The 20,542-nt window shown below is 40.3% G+C and overlaps 2 protein-coding genes across 8 annotated transcripts; one reads left to right on the forward strand and one right to left on the reverse strand.

The window, feature by feature from the left end:
- The first annotated feature begins 710 nt into the window (after positions 1-710).
- Positions 711-14,850, forward strand: LOC123501265 (NEDD8-activating enzyme E1 catalytic subunit-like). 2 transcript variants are annotated; one of them, XM_045250015.1, is made up of 10 exons: positions 711-776; positions 2,507-2,653; positions 3,176-3,377; positions 3,771-3,918; positions 4,293-4,409; positions 4,858-5,041; positions 5,520-5,725; positions 5,950-6,054; positions 6,263-6,377; positions 14,587-14,850. In XM_045250015.1, the coding sequence occupies exons 2-10, from the start codon at positions 2,515-2,517 to the stop codon at positions 14,673-14,675; spliced, it is 1,305 nt and encodes a 434-aa protein (XP_045105950.1). In that variant the 5' UTR covers positions 711-776; positions 2,507-2,514; the 3' UTR covers positions 14,676-14,850. The 2 variants fall into 2 exon arrangements, with proteins under 2 accessions (XP_045105950.1, XP_045105949.1); XM_045250014.1 differs by lacking the exon at positions 711-776 and adding an exon at positions 949-973.
- On the reverse strand, positions 14,793-20,190 carry LOC123501266 (ADP-ribosylation factor-like protein 6). 6 transcript variants are annotated; one of them, XM_045250021.1, is made up of 4 exons: positions 20,039-20,190; positions 19,088-19,360; positions 17,342-17,514; positions 14,793-17,166 (listed from the first exon to the last, which is right to left on the reverse strand). In XM_045250021.1, exons 2-4 carry the CDS (start codon positions 19,170-19,172, stop codon positions 16,954-16,956), a joined length of 471 nt encoding a protein of 156 aa, XP_045105956.1. In that variant the 5' UTR covers positions 19,173-19,360; positions 20,039-20,190; the 3' UTR covers positions 14,793-16,953. The 6 variants fall into 6 exon arrangements, with proteins under 6 accessions (XP_045105956.1, XP_045105951.1, XP_045105954.1 ...); XM_045250016.1 differs by having other exon boundaries at positions 18,995-19,360; XM_045250019.1 differs by having other exon boundaries at positions 18,995-19,342; positions 20,039-20,187.
- Between the last annotated feature and the right edge of the window lie 352 nt (positions 20,191-20,542).

Here is a 20,542-nt window from a genome sequence, read left to right on the forward strand (position 1 = left end):
ATTTTTATTTTCAGGTGAAGGTGTGTGGTAAGTGCATGTAGTTTTGTGTGAAGAAGGAGAGTTGTCTTTAAAGGGCAGGCTGTGACTGCCCCCTTGAGTTGTGAGACACAAAGGGAAACATTCAACGAGATCACAACTAGCTTTAATGGAAGGTTTACTAGGGCTATTAGATCTCTCTGGGAGTAAGTTGTTGTTTTGGTAGGTGTGTCTATTACCTCCTCCTCAGAAGTAGTATATAAGGGGAGGAAGTGCATCAAGATAGTGAAGAGGTATGACGTGTGGTAATTTGAGAAAAGATCGACGCGCTGTCTGGCTGAAGAGTGGTTGGCAGAAACAAAGGAGTTAAAGTGAGAAAATGAGAGACAGAGAAGTTATTTGTGTTGGCAAAGAAATGGTATGTAGTACGTATTGTAATTCTCTCTCTCTCTCTCTCTCTCTCTCTCTCTCTCTCTCTCTCTCTCTATTCTATCTATCTATCTATCATTTTATATTCCCTTCACATGTAATGACAATTATCTGCTATTGACTTCTGAAAAAAAAAACTCCCCACCCATTTACATTTCGCGGCAGATTAATCCGGATTGGCGTTCTTGAAAAAACGGATTGGTGCCAAATAACAAAAATAATATCTTTTTTTTTTCCAATAAACTTTATTATAAAAAAAAGTCATTTATTGCAATCTTAGACATTTTATATCCATTTCAGTTGAATTTAGAGTGTGGAACTATGAATTCTGTTTACTGAAAAAAATTGCTACAGCGAGAACGTAAACAGAGGTAAGTTCATCCGATGAGTTCTTAATATTTTCTGTTATTTAAGCGTTTATAAACATCCTGTACCTCTTTGGACTGCCTTATTTTAGGAATATCACTTACACTTTATGTATTTATTAAGAATTTGTCGATAGGTTCGAAAAATCGTGTATATGAGATAATACTTTGAAGGGAAGCAGAGACCGGTCATATGACAAAAGGTAAAATATTTGTGTATTGATTATTTGAAGCTCGCCACTGATGTTTTCACTTTTTAGGGATGGTGATGTTTTAATAGAGAATTATTGCAGTTTCAACCAATACACCACACGTAACTATACACAGTCACGGTAAGTCAGTCAGTTAATCGAGATCACACTTCTACAAGCATTTCTAACCCCATTTAACCCTATCAGAAATCAATAATGAGGTTAGGTTAAGTTAGATTAGGTTTCCCCCACATTTTCATGGTAGGTAAGTAAGAAAGAAAGTCTAGATCACACTTCTACGAGCATTTCTAACCCCATTTTACCTTATCGGAAATCAATAATAAGGTTAGGTTAAGTTAGGTTAGGTTTCCCCAGGAGGTCCCCAAGCTTGTTAGACGTAGGGAAAAAGAAATATAAGATAGGGTATATTGGTTGAAACTGCAAATTTACCTTTAATAGATACAAGTGGTGACTGTCAAGACTGATGTTTGATTAATTTTGGTAAGGTAAGATTTGTTGATGTCATGATTTAGACCTGCACAGACCACAACGGAGATTTTACCCAGCTTAAGCAAAAAAATAAGTAAATAGATAAATAAATAAATAAATAAATAAAATTATGCTAATGATCTCTTTCATCACGGTTCTAATAAAGATAGCTTAGGTCACATTAGCTAGGTTAGGTTAGGTCAAAGTTAAGGTTAGTTTTGGTTTTTATATTTTTCATTCCTATGTCATGTCAGCTGAGTGAAAGAACTGCAAAAGGAGGACTGGGAAATGAGTCAAATTGGACGGTCAACTGTATTAGGGCACTACCATATTATAGACATCCCATCACCTACCTGTCAGCTGGCGCAGTTGGGGGGATTGCCAGCGGTCGCCAGATCTCATCCGGATGTACACTGTTATCAATATAGTGAAAGAATTCTCACCTCAACCTCCCCCTTTGAATTGTAAAGAAAATATTAAGAGAGAGAGAGAGAGAGAGAGAGAGAGAGAGAGAGAGAGAGAGAGAGAGAGAGAGATGAAGGAGCAGGATTTCAGCAGAGAACAATAAAGAAATAACAAAACAGAGAGAGAGAGAGATGAAGGGGCAGGATTACAGCAGAAAACAAAGGAAGAACAAAATAGAGAGAGTAAGAGAGATTGTTTCATTACATTATTTGAATTGTAAGGAAACTATTAAAAGAGAGAGAGAGAGAGAGAGAGAGAGAGAGAGAGAGAGAGAGAGACATCCTATCATATACACATACCACACATAGTGTAAGAGAGAGAGTTTTTTTGCTATATCGGTAACAGTGTACATCTAGCTGATATCTGATGACCGCTGTCAACCCCTAGCCCGTGCAGCTGAGAGGCTGGTGACGGTGTGTCTATACTATGATAGTGCCTTTATTAGAATATTGCTTCTCTTTCTACATAACCTTATGAGAAAAATATAGAAACAAAGATTATTACATGAAGACTTGGCTGTCATTTCATAATAAGGGAACCGCACACCTTCCCTGGCACTAACACCACACTTCCCCTCTCCCCACCCGTCAGCCGTGGCCATGGCGGTGGAGTGGGGTGCCCGGTGGAGTGAGGTGCGCAAGCTGTTGGAGCGACAGGGGCCATTCACCCACCCTGACTTTGAGCCATCGCCTGAGACTCTCAAGATGATGCAGGAAAACATTCGTGTCTTGGTGATTGGTGAGATGCCTGTGTTGTTATGTTACTTTGTTGTCATTTTGCTATTAATGACTGTATACTTACTGATTTAAGATTTTTTTTTTTTTATATATATATATATATATATATATATATATATATATATATATATATATATATATATATATATATATATATATATATATATGAGAGGGGAAATCTGGGCAAGAGCAAGAAAATTATTAAACAAAAATTAGACCCACTTAGATGCCAGTGCCTAAGCAGGCTTTTTTTTTTTTTTATACTATGGATAAATGTCTTGAAACCTCTGTGATTCCTTTGGTGGACGGAGGGACAGAAGGCTTCAAGGTTTGAGAGAGTTAGCCAAAAGAATAGGATAAATGTCTTGAAACCTCTTTCTTAAATTAAATGAGGTGAGAACATAGGAAGATGGAAATACAGAAGCAGGCAGGCTGCTCTAGATAAAATGAAGAAAAGAAGCTGTAGGGGAAGAAGAGTATGGAATGTGCTGGAGTAATACTGATGCTGTGGTTTGTGTGTCAGGTGCGGGCGGCCTGGGGTGTGAGCTGCTGAAGGACCTGGCACTGATGGGCTTCACCAACCTGCACGTGGTGGACATGGACACCATCGACCTTTCTAACCTCAACAGACAGTTCCTCTTCCGCAAGAAGGACATCAGCCGGGCCAAGGCAGAGGTGGCAGCAGAGTTCATCAATCAGCGGATCCAGGGTTGCCATGTCACACAGTATCCTTGCCTGGCTCAGGGTGGTGGTGTGGGTGAGGCAGTGGTGGTGGTGGTGGTTGAGGGCAGGAAGGGAAGCTGAAATATCAGGTTGTCTCATCATCATGGTGCATATCTTGTGTTTTACCACACATTTGTTGTAGAGCATTGTCATATTTATTTTCACAGTGTTATTACCAAATCATTTATAATAATTATCCACCTTGCTCACTTCACTTTTATTTTTGTGTTAAAAGACTAGTTGTACTTTTACCTGTATCGGCCTTTGTTACCTTTTCATTTTGGATTGTTCATCGGGACTTCACTCCTTATATTGCTTGCTATGTCCAGGAATGAGCTACTTTAGATAAGTGGTTTGAGGAGACACACCCAAGCATTCCCTTAACTCAGCTGAAGCTATTACAACAAGATCCAGGACTTTGACGATGAGTTCTACCGCTCCTTTCACTTGGTGGTGTGTGGGCTGGATTCCATCGTGGCGCGGCGCTGGATCAACGGCATGCTGCTCTCCCTGCTCTGCTATGAGGACGGCATGCTGGACCAGGTGAGGTGCCAATATTAAGGCAACTCCTCTCACCTTACAACTGAACTGAACTTAACAGGGAGGATGTATTGTGTTGTGTGTTTTGGAATCAGACTTAGGTGTATTTGAATGGGTGCTTTGTCTGACCTAATTCTATTTATTAGGAACAAGAAATGAGAGAAATGCACTTCTTTATCATTGGAAAAATTAGCCTGTTATAAGAAACATATGCACAAAATACTGTAGAACTGGTAAACTGTTTTGACACAATGGAAGTGTTGATCTTCAGGTAAGAGAAAAAATAAGTACAATTTTTACATTTTCATTTCCAAGGCTTATAGCTGGCTGGAGTTTTCTCAATAACACATTGTCTAACAGTTATGCATTTTTGGCAGAGTTCTGTGATCCCTCTGGTAGACGGAGGGACAGAAGGCTTCAAGGGCAATGCAAGAGTCATCCTGCCAGGCCTCACCTCCTGCATTGAGTGTACCCTGGACCTGTTCCCTCCACAGGTTTGTCAGTGATAGGAACTTGCAGAGTGACTGATGAAGTAACTGATTTAAGCTGTTGCAATAATGAGGTTAGGATGGCAAGGGTATTGGTGTTGCTGGTTAATTGTGGTTCATTGCTGTGTATGGTTAACTGGCTGGTTTGAGACACTATGGAAAGGTGTGGTGTCATGGTGCATATCTAATTAAGCTGTGTTGTGTCTCACTAATTGATACTTTCATGGTAGTGATCGTTTGGTGGGGAGAGATTGCATGTTACAAGACAGCATCACATTAGAAGATGACCAGCAAGGAGGATGGGTATTTGTGAGCATTGTGTGTAGTAGTATTCATATAACCCAGGTTAAGTATTAAATTTAACCATGCCTAAGCTAACCTATCACATTCCAAGACTAAATAGGGTGACTGACCTTAATGTGTTCCTCTGTAAGTGTCACTCTCCTCATGGCAGATCAACTTCCCCCTGTGCACCATTGCCCACACACCAAGGCTCCCTGAGCACTGCATCGAATGGGTGCGTCTGCTACTGTGGCCCAAGGAAAATCCCTTCTCTGAGGAGACACCCATTGATGGAGATGACCCACACCACCTCAGCTGGATCTTTGAGAAGGCACAGAAGAGAGCAGCTGAATTTGGTACATACAAATCTTGCTATAGTTTGTGTTCCTTATAGTAGAATATCTTTGCCATTCCAGACATTATTTATTCTGTTCTTATTGGTTGAAATAGCCACATGTGTGTATTTCTTTTTCCTGTGATGGAACTCAGTATCAGTATAACATTTGACTGTAACCTATGTCCTGAAATGTCCCTTGAGCACACTGTATGAGTAAGATGAGTGAGTAGAATGTGAAGGTGAGAGGATGAAACAGTAGTTAATTCTATAAGATTTCTCTGTTGTCTTCTTGAAGCAGCTTGAGGAAGGTAGCAGCTGAAACATAAAAGAATAAGGTTGTTCATTGTCATTTTCCACTCCTTTCAACACACACACAATCCTTCACCAACAGACAGTTTTGTAGGCTGCAGACATTTTACTCTTAAAACAGCCTTGCTATTCTCCCTTCACAATCCCTGGAGTGTATAACTAGTACCTTACATTTGGCCATGTCACAGGCATCACTGGAGTGACCTACAGACTGACACAGGGAGTGGTGAAGAGAATCATCCCTGCTGTAGCCTCCACTAATGCTGTCATTGCTGCCGCCTGCTGCACTGAGGTCTTCAAGCTGGCCACCTCAGCTTGTACACCCATGAACAACTACTGTGTATTTAATGACTCTGATGGCATCTACACCTACACCTATGAGCAGGAAAAGAAGGTAAAGACAGCATAAATGACACCTTTCTTTTATCTTTTTTTTTTTCATCAGCTTGTGTGAATACAAGACAAAGGCTGTCACCAATACTTTGCAGGGGCATAGTTACAGTGTAACATTCAATCATCACACTACTTAGGGTGTTTTGATAGGGTTGACATTTATACTACCAGACTGCAATGACAAATTTTGACTTAGCAATGCTCCATTGATTTTTCTCTCTCCAGGAGGATTGTGTTGCATGCAGTCAAGTCCCACAAGAGTTATTGGTGAGCCCTTCAGACAAACTTCAGGATGTCATAGCTATACTGACAGACTCCCTTAGATTCCAGGCAAGTGTATCACTCTTGTGTACTTTTATTTATCTAGTTATTTTTCACTTTACATCCAAACCACCATCTTTTAAGATATCCAAGATGGTATGATCTGTTGATTTAATCATAGGATGAGATGACTACTAAATGATCCTTAAGTTTATCACAAGTGGCAAGCTTTGTCTGTTCGTTTTTCATGTCTTACAGTGGTTCCTTTTTATACCAGATGAAGAAGCCTGGGCTACAGGCGATGGTGGACGGCAAAACTAAATCCCTTTACCTGCATTCCCCTGCATCCATCGAAGAAAAACTGAGGCCCAACCTCAAGAAAACAGTAGAAGGTAAGAAGGAAGTGAGAGACACCAGGCAGTATTGTATTCACTCTTTCTTGCATCACAATTCTTTATACTCTTGAGACTTCTCTTTGTTATTACGTCAAATCTATCAAATGAAGATAACTCAATTGTATTACATATTAATATAGACTATATGGACATCATAGTATAGCAAGAATGTACAGATGCCAGCAGTTGTCAATCCTGAATGCAAAATTTTTCATTAGCAACACCCACCCACCCCACACCAGGTGAAGGCTTCAGTTTTCCTTTAATTGGTTCAACTGCCTCAAAAACTAAGCCTTTAGGTTCCACCCACTCACTTGACCTTCCCTGCCTGGTCCATGCCCTGTCCCTCCCTGTGATAAGAGTGTCATCACCTCATCTCCCTCTCCACCATCCTGTGTGCATGTGTTGCCTTCTCTTTCATGGTACAGATTGAGATGTGTGTGTGTTGTGTGCATGCATGCACACATGGGAGATGGAGTAGAACTAGAAAAAGTAAAAAACGAAAAGGTCTTGGGAGTGACAATGGAAGAAAACAATCAATTAAGATATTACTAAAATCAGAAGCAGCAGCAGAAGAAGTACTATATAGGAAAACAAAACTCAGAGAAAAAGAAGGTTGCAAAGATATATATATATATATATATATATATATATATATATATATATATATATATATATATATATATATATATATATAAAGAAAAATAGAAACGAGGAGGAAAGGAAGAGACACAACGAACTGGTGGCAGAAGCAAGAGAAAAAATAATGAAAGGTCAGAGGAGGAGAAGAAGGCATTTTTTTTGGAGAATTATAGGAGACAGGATAAGGAAATGGTATATAAAAGAGAAAGAAGAGAAAAATGGAGCAAGTTTAACTAAAATGATAAGAACAAGAGATTAAAAATGATGTATACAAACATAGATGGGATTTTATCTAGTAAATTAGAATTAAGAGATTACATAAAGAAAGAAGAACCAGATATTGTATGCCTGGTGGAAACAAAGTTAAATGAGGCAATAAAAATAGACATAGATAAAAGGTATAATATATGGAGGAGAGACAGAGTGGGTAAAGGAGGAGGAGGAGTCATGATGATGTTAAGGAAGGAGATAGTGGTAAATCAAGTGGAGTTTGGGAAGGAAAATCAGAAATACTGTATGTTAAGATGCATATTAATAAAAAGGAGTTAACAATCATTGGAACATATGTGCCACCAAAACAAACTCATGGACTAACCAAGAATATAGAGACATGATAGATGACACAATAAGGAGTCTTACAAGAATCATTAAGGAAAGGAGAAAAGTGATATTGGTAGGAGATTTCAACTGTAAGGAGGTGGACTGGGAAAATTATGAAAGTGGTATGGGGAAGATGCCTGGGAGATAGATTCCTGAACCTAATGATAGATAATTTGATGGTCCAAAGAGTAAAGGAAAACACAAGATTCAGAGGAAACGATGAGCCGGCAAGATTAGACCTAGTTTTACAAGGGATATACCAATTAACGATGATATAAGATATAAGTGCCCATTGGGAAAGAGTGACCATGTAATATTAGAAATGGATATAGAAGAAGGAAAGGAAGATAGAGATGAATCATACAAAGGAGACCGATTAAATTACAGAAAGGCTGATATTGAGAATCTCAAGAACTATTTTAAAACATAAACTGGGAGGAGATGGAAAACTCATTAACGGTTCAAGAGAAATATAACTTATTTTTAAAAATATACAAAACTGGGGTCAGGAATATGTCCCAAAATATAGACCTAAAGAAGAAGGAAAGAAAGATTGGTTTAATGCAAGATGTGCTAGGGCAAAGGAGAAACGAGATGGAGCATGGAAAAGGTGGAGAAGAAACAGAAATCCAGAAAATAAGGAAAACTTCAAAACAGCAAGAAATGAATATGCTAAGGTGAGAAAGGAAGAAGAAAGAACTATGAAAAGGACATTGTCGAAAAATGTAAGGAACAACCAAAATTGTTCTACAGATTCATAAATGGAAAAATAAGACAAAAAGAAACAATAGAAAGGTTAAAAGGAGAGAACGGAATGGTGGAAGACCCAAAAAGTATGGCAGAACTGTTAAATAGTAAATTTCATGAGGTCTTTACTAAGGAATCCAAATTTGAAAGACCACAGGGTAATAGAGACTGTCCATATGAAAGAGATTAAAGTAACCAAGCTTGAAATAAAAAAGTTGATGACGGAATTAGATGAGGAAAAGGCAATGGGACTGGATGAAGTCTCAGGCAGAATACTGAAAGAATGTAGGGAAGAACTAGCAAGTCCTATATACAACATCATAAAATGCTCAATAGAAAATGGAACAGTGCCAGCCTGTGGAGTGGAAAAGAGCTGAGGTGGTTCCCATATATAAGAGCGGAAGGAAGGAAGAACCTTTAAATTACAGACCGGTATCACTAACTAGTGTAATATGCAAGATGTGTGAAAAAGTAATAAAGAAGCAATGGATTGAGTTTCTTGAAGACAACAAAATATTATCAAATAGCCAATTTGGTTTTAGAAAAGGTCGGTCATGTGTAACAAATTTATTGAGTTTCTACTCTAGAATAGTTGATAAAGTACAAGAGAGAGAGGGATGGATTGACTGTATTTATTTAGATCTAAAAAAGGCTTTTGATAAAGTGCCACATGAAAGATTACTATGGAAGTTAGAGGAGAAGGGTGGCTTAAAAGGAAGCACATTGAGATGGATGAAGAATTACTTAAGGGGGAGAGAAATAAGGACGATAGTTAAAGATATGAAGTCCAAGTGGAGAACAGTAGACAGCGGAGTGCCACAGGGGTCAGTATTGGCACCAATACTTTTCTCGTATATATAAATGACATGCCAGAGGAGTGAACAGCTACATAAATCTGTTTGCGGACGATGCGAAACTGTGCAGAGTCATTAAACAAAAGAGGATTGTGAAATACTACAGGAAGACTTAAACAAGATCTGGAAATGGAGTAAAAATGGGAGATGGAATTCAATGTGGACAAAAGCCATGTCATGGAAATGGGAAAAAGTGAACGACCAGTGGGAATCTATAAGATGGGAGATGGAGTAGAACTAGAAAAAGTAAAAAAGGAAAAGGACTTGGGAGTGACAATGGAAGAAAATAATCAACCGGTAAGCCATATTGATAGAATTTTCAGAGAGACGTATAATTTGCTAAGGAATATTGGAGTAGCATTTCACTATATGGACAAAGAAATGATGAAGAAATTGATAAGTACTAAAATAAGACCTAGATTGGAATATGCAGGAGTTGTGTGGACTCCCATAAAAGAAACACATAAGAAAATTGGAGAGACTACAAAAATGGCTACAAGAATGGTTCCAGAATTTAAAGGGATGACATATGAGGAGAGACTAAAAGCTATGGATCTACCAACCCTGGAACAGAGAAGAGAGAGAGGGGATCTGATACAAGTTTATAAATTGATTAACGGAATGGATCAAGTGGATAATGAGAAACTGATCCTGAGAGAAGAATATTAGAAGCACAAGATCGCATAGTAAGAAACTGAGGAAGGAAGATGTCTGAGAGATGTTAAAAATATAGTTTCCATAAAGATGTGTTGAGACTTGGAACAGTTTGAGTGAGGAAGTGGTGTCAGCAAAGAGTGTACATAATTTTAAAGAAAAATTGGATAAGTGTAGATATAGAGACGGGGCCACACGAGCATAAAGCCCAGGCCCTGTAAAACTACAACTAGGTAAATACACACACACACACACACACACACACACACACACACACACACACACACACACACACACACACACACACACACACACACACACACACACACACACACACACACACACACACACACATACACACATGGAGGAGGTAGTAGATACCTACCGAAACAATAACTTACTCCCAGTGAGATCTAATAGCACTAGTTCAGGGGGTACTGTGAACCTTCCATTAAAGCTAGTTGTGATCTCGTTGAATGTTTCCCTTTGTGTCTCACTACTCAAGGGGGTAGTCACAGCCTACTCTCTAAAGACAGCTCTCCTTCTTCACACAAAACTACATGCACTTGCCAAACATACACCCTTCACTCCAAATCAAAATTTAAAATAAAAATGGGACCCGAAATAAACAACGTCTCGGAGTCCCCCTCTGGGGAGGGGACCAAAAATGTCCCCAGGTCAGACACCTCTCCTGTTGAAGACCACAAATGCCTTGACACCTCCCTCAACTTTTTCTACATTAACTTCTGCAACATTCGCAGTCTTAGATCTAATTTTCAATCTGTGGAACACCACCTCTCCTCTACTAAACCTCATCTTCTTTTCCTCACAAAACACAGCTGTCTGAGGCAACTGACAGTGGCACCTTCTTTGTTCCCCCCTACTTTTTCTATTCTCATTTTCATTCCAAAGCTGGATGTTGCCTCCATATACGCAATGACTTAACTTGCTCTCGTGTCCACGCTCTTGAGTCTTCCGAATTTTCCACCATCTGGCTATGACTTAACAGTCACTCTCAAACTAAATTCATCTGTGCTGTTTATCTTCTGACTATAGTAATTTCTTCGACTACTTAACTTCCAAAGTGGAGCACATTCTGTCCCTCTACCCTTTCGCTGAGATTTCCATTCTTGGAGATTTCAATGTTCACCACCAGCTTTGGCTTTCCTCTCTCTTCACTGACCACCCTGGTGAACTAGCCTTCAACTTTGCTATCCTCCATGACCTAGAGCAACTGGTGCAACACCCTACTCGTATTCCTGACCGTCTTGGAGACATGCCCAACATTCTTGATCTCTTCCTCACCTCTAACCCTTCTGCTTATGCTGTCACCCTTTCATCTCCGTTGGGCTCCTCCGATCACAATCTCATTTCTGTATCTTGTCCTATTTTTCCAATCCCTCCGCAGGATCCCCCAAAACGAAGGTGCTTCTGGCATTTTGCCTCTGCCAGTTGGGGGACCTGAGGAGATATGCTGATTTTCCCTGGAATGATTATTGCTTCCGTGTCAGAGACCCATCTCTTTGTGCTGAACACATAACAGAGGTGGTAGTATCTGGCATGGAGGCGTACATTCCCCATTCTTTTTCTCAACCTAAACCTTCTAAACCTTGGTTTAACTCAGCTTGTTCTCGTGCTATACATGATAGAGAGGTTGCTCACAAAAGGTACTTGAGCCTTCCATCTCTTGAAGCTCATGCACTTTATATCTCTGCCCGGAATCATGCCAAGTCTGTTCTTCAACTTGCCAAACACTCTTTCATAAATAGGAAATGTCAAAATCTTTCAAACTCAAACTCTCCTCGTGACTTCTGGCATCTAGCCAAAAACATCTCAAATAACTTCACTTCTTCATCTTTCCCTCCTTTATTTCATCCTGATGGCACCACTGCCATCTCTTCTGTCTCTAAAGCTGAACTCTTTTCTCAAACCTTTGCTCACAACTCCACCTTGGATGATTCTGGGCTTGTCCTCCTCTCCTCCTCCCTCTGACTATTTCATGTCTACAATCAAAATTCTTCGTAATGATGTTTTCCATGCCCTTGCTGGCCTAAACCCTCAGAAGGCTTATGGACTTGATGGGGTCCCTCCTATTGTTCTCAAAAACTGTGCTTCTGTGCTTGCACCTTGCTTGGCCAAACTCTTCCAACTTTGTCTATCGACTTCTACCTTTCCTTCCTGCTGGAAGTTCGCCTACATTCAGCCTGTTCCTGAAAAGGGTGACCGTTCTAACCCCTCAAACTACCGTCCTATAGCTTTAATCTCTTGCTTGTCTAAAGTTTTTTAATCCTGAATAGGAAGATTCTCAAACATCTGTCACTTCACAATCTTCTGTCTGATCACCAGTATGGCTTCCGTCAAGGTCGCTCTACTGGTGATCTTCTGGCTTTCCTTACTGAGTCTTGGTCATCCTCTTTTAGAGATTTCGGTGAAACTTTTGCTGTTGCGTTAGACATATCAAAAGCTTTTGATAGAGTCTGGCATAAAGCTTTGATTTCAAAACTGCCCTCCTACGACTCCTATCCTTCTCTCTGCAACTTTATCTCAAGTTTCCTTTCCGACCGCTCTACTGCTGCTGTGGTAGACGGCTACTGTTCTTCTCCTAAACCTATTAATAGTGGTGTTCCTCAGGGTTCTGTCCTGTCACCCACTCTCTTTCTATTATTCATTAATGATCTTCTTAACCAAACTTCTTGCCCTATCCACTCCTACGCTGATGATACCACCCTACATCTTTCCACGTTCTTTCAGAGACGTCTAACCCTTCAGGAAATCAACAGATCACGCGGGGACACCACGGAACGCCTGACTTCCGATCTTTCTAAGATTTCCGATTGGGGCAAAGAAAATCTAGTAGTTTTCAGTGCCTCAAAAACTCAATTCCTCCATCTATCAACTCGACACAACCTTCCAGACAACTATCCCCTCTAATTCAATGACACTCAACTGTCTCCCTCTTCCACAATGAATATCCTCGGTCTGTCCTTTGCTCATAATCTTAACTGGAAACTTCACATCTCATCTCTTGCTAAAACAGCTTCTATGAAATTAGGTGTTCTGAGGCGTCTCCGACAGTTTTTCTCATCCCTCCAACTGCTTACTCTGTATAAGGGCCTTATCCGTCCCTGTATGGAGTACTCTTCGCATGTTTGGGGGGGCTCCAGTCACACAGCTTTGCTTGATAGGGTGAAATCGAAAGCTCTTCGTCTCATCAACTCCCCTCCTATGACTAACTGTCTTCAGTCTCTTTCTCACCGCCGAAATGTTACATCCCTTTCTATATTTTATCGCTATTTTCATGGTAACTGTTCTACTGATCTTGCTAACTGCATGCCTCCCCTCCTCCTGCGGCCACGCTGTACAAGGCTTCTTCCTCTCATCCCTATTCTGTCCAACTCTCTAATGCAAGAGTTAACCAGTATGCTCAATCATTCATCCCTTTCACTGGTAAACTCTGGAACTCCCTCCCTGCATCTGCATTTCCGAATTCCTACAACTTGTCTTCTTTTAAGAGGGAGGTGTCGAGGCATTTGCTCCCCTAATTCTGGCTGACGGTTTGGCACTTTTTGAACTCTTTGGAGAGCCAGCGCTCAAGTGGGCCTTTTTCTAACTTTCTTTTTTTTGCCCTTGGCTGGCCCTCTTCCCTACATAAAAACACACACACACACACACACACACACACACACAAAGCCATGTCATGGAAAATGGGAAAAAGTGAAAGACAACCAGTGGGAATCTATAAGATGGGAGATGGATTAGAACTAGAAAAAGTAAAAAAGGAAAAGGACTTGGGTCTGACGATGGAAGAAAATAATCAACCGGTAAGCCATATTGATAGAATTTTCAGAGAGACATAATTTGCTAAGGAATATTGGATTAGCATTTCACTACATGGACAAAGAAATTAAGAAATTGATAAGTACTATAATAAGACCTAGATTGGAATATGCAGGAGTTGTGTGGACCCCCATAAAAGAAACAAAGAAATTGGAGAGACTACAAAAAATGGCTACAAGAATGGTTCCAGAATTTAGAGGAATGACATACGAGGAGACTAAAAGTTATGGATCTACCAACCCTGGAACAGAGAAGAGAGAGAGGGGATCTGATCCAAGTTTATAAATTGATCAATGGAATGGATCAAGTGGATAATGAGAAACTGATCCTGAGAGAAGAATATGACATTAGAAGCACAAGATCGCATAGAAAGAAACTGAGGAAGGGAAGATGTCTGAGAGATGTTAAAAAATATAGTTTCCCGCAAAGATGTGTTGAGACTTGGAACGGTTTGAGTGAGGAAGTGGTGTCAGCAAAGAGTGTACACAGTTTTAAAGAAAAATTGGATAAGTGTAGATATGGAGACGGGGCCACACGAGCATAAAGCCCAGGCCCTGTAAAACTACAACTAGGTAAATACACACACACACACACACACACACACACACACACACACACACACACACACACACACACACACACACACACACACACACAGGAGTGGGAGTTGAGGTGATGACTCTCTTATCATGGGATGGAGCTTATAGGGTTAGTTTTTAAGTTGTGTCAGCATCTGTACAGGAGAATACAATATTAAAAAGTCTGAATTTGTTGTGTCAGTATGAGTGTGGATTGTTCTGCCTCTACCTACTCTCTTAATACCAAGACAAGTTAGCCACTGGTGAATGTTGATGTCATTTTTCTTTCTGCAGAGCTTGGGCTGCGGGATGGAATAGAGATTGCTGTAGCAGACGTCACAAGTCCCTCTACTGTCCTATTTAAAGTTAAGCTGAAGAAATAACCTTTGATGTATTAGTGTGTCTTACCTCCGAATGTGATACTGTAATGTGTGTAGATTTTCTGTACTTATAGAATACCGTAGATCTGCATTTGAACATAGAAAATAAAATGCCCGGCGTATAAATAAATTATGCTTTATTGTGCATCTGGATGGAATTAAATTGGTGTCTATAAAATGTATACACTATCCTTAAGCCAAACTCTTAGAAAAACCAATGTCAAAAAATATGGCCTACTATATTTCTCTTCCCCCAATAAGTGTTAAGACATGACTAGCTTACCTCAGGCACTCATAAGCCAAGCCACTCTGACAATACCTCTTGTCATACATGATATGCCTTAGCTTAAAGACTAGATATGTAATGAATGACAGTAGGATAAGCAGTTTCCCTTCCTACACTTTGTCTTTTGTAAGTCAACAGCAATAAGCTCCTTTGCTGTCCATACAGCATTTTCACCAGCCTTTTTTTTTTTTTTTTTTTTTTTTTTTTTCTTCAATTGCAGTTTTCTAATAATGCAATACTCTTAACAATGAGAGACCATTTCTAAAGATGGTTGTAAACATTAAACTTCAGCTTGCCCTAATATGTCCAAATTCTGGAGTAAACTTCAGCTTGCCCTAATATGTCTAAATTCTGAAGCAATATTTGGCCACAAGCAGGCTAACAGCATGTACCTAATTTGTCTTATATATAAGACAAGTAATAGATCTGACACTGTACATACCAATTTTGCAATTAGTTAAATTCTCTGTTGTACCAAGCATGAAAAGACTTTACAAGCTGATCTGGGAACAAGCACAACCTTTGACAAGTTGAACAGGCAACAATAGACATCTCCAGTACTGTACCTCATTAGGGCCACACACACTTCACACTGTTCTTGCAGTGGCTTTCACTGTTGATGTACGAGAATGATAGTTCAGCTCAGCACATCAGCAACAGATCTTATTATACAGGAGAGTTGCCTTTCCATCATCCTGAAGCAACTTCTTGTACAGAGGTTGCAAATACCTACTTATTAATCTAATAAAACACATCCTCAAGCCCATGTTAATAACTACATTATAAGATATTTTGAAATATGGCAATGTGAAACCAGATCACGTACGCATTGCAACTTGCTTTATTCTGAGCATGCCAAAGCCAGATCCTACTTGGCAATAAGGCTAACTGAAGGCCACCTATGTCGAGCTCAACCTTAACTACATGTGTAAGAGCTAAATTGTACCTAAGTAAAGTCTCACTCTAACACACGCCAACCTTAATGTCTACCCACTACCTCATCACATTGGTCAGTTATAGAAGGGAAAAGAGAATAATACAAAATATCATATTCAGGAAATAAGCAAACAATAGAAATGACTATCACGGTATTAAGATAAAACTTCAAACTGGCTAAAATGAATAACTGAAGGTATCACATTTATGGCAAACTTATAGCATCTAAAATCTACAAAGGATACTTTTCTGAGACTAACTGATGCATTTTTTCATACGGTGGTGGTGAAACAGAGCAATTAAGGAGATGAAGCATGAGAAGAACTGTGTGATTGAAACAAATGCACTCTTTAGTGTATTGAAGCAAGAAGTACTTCAGCTGGCCAGACAGCTATCAAGGCCAGTATGTGAAGGCTTCTCTAGTCAGGACAAATCTTGGGTATTGTGAAGCTAATATAACATGCCATTAACCTCTCATTATGAGATACACCAGTGAATAAAGTAAAATAAAGTGCATAGTAATAATATTAATCAATGATTTCATTCTTACATCATAGATACAGAGGTAAAATATTGGAAAGAAGAATTGCCAGACAGCTGAGAAAGGGAAAATGTTAATGTGCAAAAATAATACGGCACTTACAGTATACCTGACTTAAAAAATCAATCAATACCTCTCCTACTTCTTAGGAGGAAATATTCCTTATAATGACCTCTAAACTTAATGACTACCTTCTCTCACAAAGTACAGTGGTATTAGAGTGAGAATCTACTGTGACATGGAATTATTTAGTCAAATGTGTACTGCACATCTCTCATCACAGAGGCATTGTAACATCACAACTCTTGGACGGAATGTTGAGAATGAACCTCCTCTGGTTCACTGGTGCTAATACTGCACTGACTAGAGGGAAGAATGTGACTGGCAGCACTAGCTTATCATGTCAGCGACCTGCCTATGCTGAGAAACAATTCATGAACATCAAAGTAAGTGTGACCTGCAGAAAAAGGAGGGGGCTGTTAAGGAAGATGTGGGGGTGTGGGAGCACATCTCTCTGTTCACTTGTTGAGGTTCTCCTTGATTTGGTTGGTGAGCCACTCAACTCCCTCATGCAGGCCATCCCCAGTGATGGCATTGGAGGCGGTGATGTGCCATGGCTTGTTGGTGATGCGCTCCAGACCAAGTGCTGCAGACACTTTCACACTGCTCACTGCCTCACGCATGTCCATTTTGTTGGCAAAGAAAAGGATGGGCAGGCGGCGAGTGCGAATCTGAAAACACAAGGGATATGGGTGTTTCTTCTTGAAATGTAGAGAATCAACGTCTTAGAGAATGAGCATACACAGGTGCAGTGGAGTACGAGGTGAATGTTTTGAGTACAGAATTAGTAAGAGACAACTGAGGGGATGAAGGATAACAAGAATCAATTAGAAACACCGGATTCACCTCTGGATGCTGCAAGAACATGTCCAGCTCATCTTTAGCCACCACCAGTCTCAGCTTGTCACTGGAGTCCACCACAAAGATGACACCCTGGCAGTCATGGTAGTAGTGCTCCCACAGGCTGCGGTACCGCCCCTGGCCAGACATGTCAAAGGCAGTGAAGCCCACGTTCCTTGCTGGAGGCGAGGAAACCATGAGTGAGGTATTATGGAGTATGGTTTATAGAAAAGGTTGATTCTTAACACACCACAGCAATAGTTACATGACATTGAGCTAATATGAAGCACAATGTTACATTAACAACACAGTATATAAAGATGGCTTCTGATATAGAACAGACAGGAACATAACCATAATACAAAAAAGGAAGAGGAAAGCCAAGGTATAAAAATTTCAAATTTATAAGCTTTTGAATCAGATAAGTCTGGACAATTAGGATTCTGTCTCTGACTAAATGGTTGTTCATATTTAGTTCTAGCCAAAGTAAGCTCATCTACAATATAATACTCTGAAAATTAAATATCCAACAATGATGCATTAAAACATTCAAAAGATACTGTTCACTATTTATCAATACTATAATACAAAGCCACCGTCACAAAATTACTTCAACACCTAGTCACAACTCGCACACAACTGCTGCTGGAAAACAAGATACAGCAACAAAATACTCAAAAGTGAATCCTCTGTTGCTGAATTTTGTACAGCCTAAAATATAGTGCTGAATGAGGCTTGTGCTACATGCAGCTGAGATCACTGGGCATCTAATACTCCATCAACTGCTAATAACAGGTGATACATAGTAACAGACTAAACTGTCTCTCAAATTAATTAATATTGTCACTGTGAACAGCTTAAAAAAAAAAAAATTAAATCCACAAGCCTTATTTCCCAACCTCTTCTAACTTCCACTAAAGCAACCACTAGCCTTACTCCTGAACCTAGAGTAAGCAGTCACTAGGAGAAGCCACTCATCCAAGACTTCATATGAGCAATGGTGTATGGGAGGAATGAACAAGCTATTACAGTCATGCCAGCAACAGACGCACCCGGTTTGACTCACTCTCTGCTCGGCCAGCCATCAACATCAGCCTCACCCACCATACCTGAGAGACCTGCTCATCTATACTTACTGGACCCCTCAAGCTCCTCAATGACAGTGCTCTTTTAGGCAAACACACCAAAACCTCATGCAAAAAGACAAAAGCATGATCTTTAGTGGATGGAATATTTTGTTGCTAGGAAATAATGAGATGATGTCAAATTTTCCAAGATATCTATCTCCATGTATGCTGTTTTACTGTATGTGCTCCATGTTTTGTGGCTTGTTATCAGTGTCAAATGATGCAATGAGACTACAAATGCTTTACTTCAAATCAGAACATTTCATAAATCTGAAAAAAAAAATTGCTAAAATTCTGATGAAATACGTACATCACAAAAATATCATTATACACACATTATGCAGACAAATTACAGTTCACAAATCTAATCAGTCTCAAATACCATGAGAACATGAACAAGTATTCAGAAAAATTTATGTGTACAAAGTCTCACACATGGGCACAGTGACACACAAGTAATAGTGGCTTTGGAGTGACTGAGTGTTGTGCTGGACAGCCACCACCCGTCCCTTCTACATCCTCACATCCTCACCTTTGAACTTCTCCACATTGAAGCCCACGGTGGGGACAATCTCGTTGCTCTTCTGGTCCTCAGACTTGAAGTGGTTGAGCATGGTGGACTTGCCTGAGTTGTCGAGGCCGATGACCAGCACACTCGCCTCCCTCTTCTTCAGGCCCAGAGCAAACACCAGCTTGTCGAACATCCCCATCGTGAATGTCTCAAGAGGACGCACGAGCTGGTCTGAAAATTGTTGGTTTGTCTCCTGTACAGTTCCTCAGAGTCCTGGTGGTGGTAGCAATGGTGATGCAGAGTAGGTTGTTTCTATTGCTATTAGTGTTACTCCACAAACTTGAGTGTCTTATCTTGTGTTCCTCTCTCCTGCAAAATCATTGTTGCCTGGAATATGAAAACACTACATTTCTCATGACTTACTGTTAAAGAATGTATAGATTCTAGTAATCTCAGCTTCCACACACCAATACAGATATCCACCACAGCATCCACACACCCACCACAGCATCCACACACCACCATAACATCCATACACCCACAATAGCATCTACACACCCATCACAGTATCCACACACTGACCACAGCATCCACACACCCATCACAGTATTCATACACCCACCACAACCAACATCCACACACCCACCACAGCATCCACAGGCCCACCACAGCATCTACACAAGAGGTAAATGGACAAGCCTCTTAATGTGTAGCGCCTGTTCACCTGGCAGGAATTTGGTAGGGGTTGTTATTTGGGGGTTGTGGCCTCGCTGTCCCGGTGTGTGGTGTGGTCTCAGTCCTACCCGAATATCGGTCAGTATAAGCTTTGATCTCTTTCCGTACCGTAGGGGAAAGGCTGGCTGAGTGACCGGCAGGCGACCGTGATGAATAACATCCACCACAGCATCCACGCATCCAACTACCCTCCAAAGCATCCATATATCCACCTGAACATTCCAAGCAATTATCCACAGAAGCTGGTTGACTCAATAAACAATATCGCTCTTACTACTCGCATGCAACTATCATCCTCATCACCAGTCACACTTATCATCACCTCCTTACCCAGAGCCCCTCACCAGCCTTGGTATGAGGCCGCTTCACCTGTGACGTACAGCCCCAGGTGACGGCAGGTGACGCACAGGTGACAGCCGCAATGTTTACACCTGCTCCCCTTTACAAATGAACCCCGCCGTGCGCACCTCACTTGTCTCTATCACTTTGTGGGTTATTGGATTAAGATCATATCTCTACCGTAGTCTTATTCCCGTTTCGTTCGTTTCTATTATCTTTCTTTCTTACTCGATTTTTTTTCTTCTTGTTAGTCTTGTTCATTTGTCACTAGAACCGTGAAAAACAACAACACATCATTAAAACCGTAATAACACCCTTGAAAACCTGTGTCACTACCATCTAGGTAAGAGAGAGAGAGAGAGAGAGAGAGAGAGAGAGAGACGTAACAATACCACTTTATGCTTTGAGGCACTACTAATGTATTTTTCCTAAAGCCTGTCTTGAGCAGGGAAGATAGCTTCCTTTCAACACCTCGAAGATGAATGTAATAGTTTT

This window comes from Portunus trituberculatus, chromosome 9 (assembly GCF_017591435.1).
Source record: "Portunus trituberculatus isolate SZX2019 chromosome 9, ASM1759143v1, whole genome shotgun sequence".
Lineage (NCBI taxonomy): Eukaryota > Metazoa > Arthropoda > Malacostraca > Decapoda > Portunidae > Portunus > Portunus trituberculatus.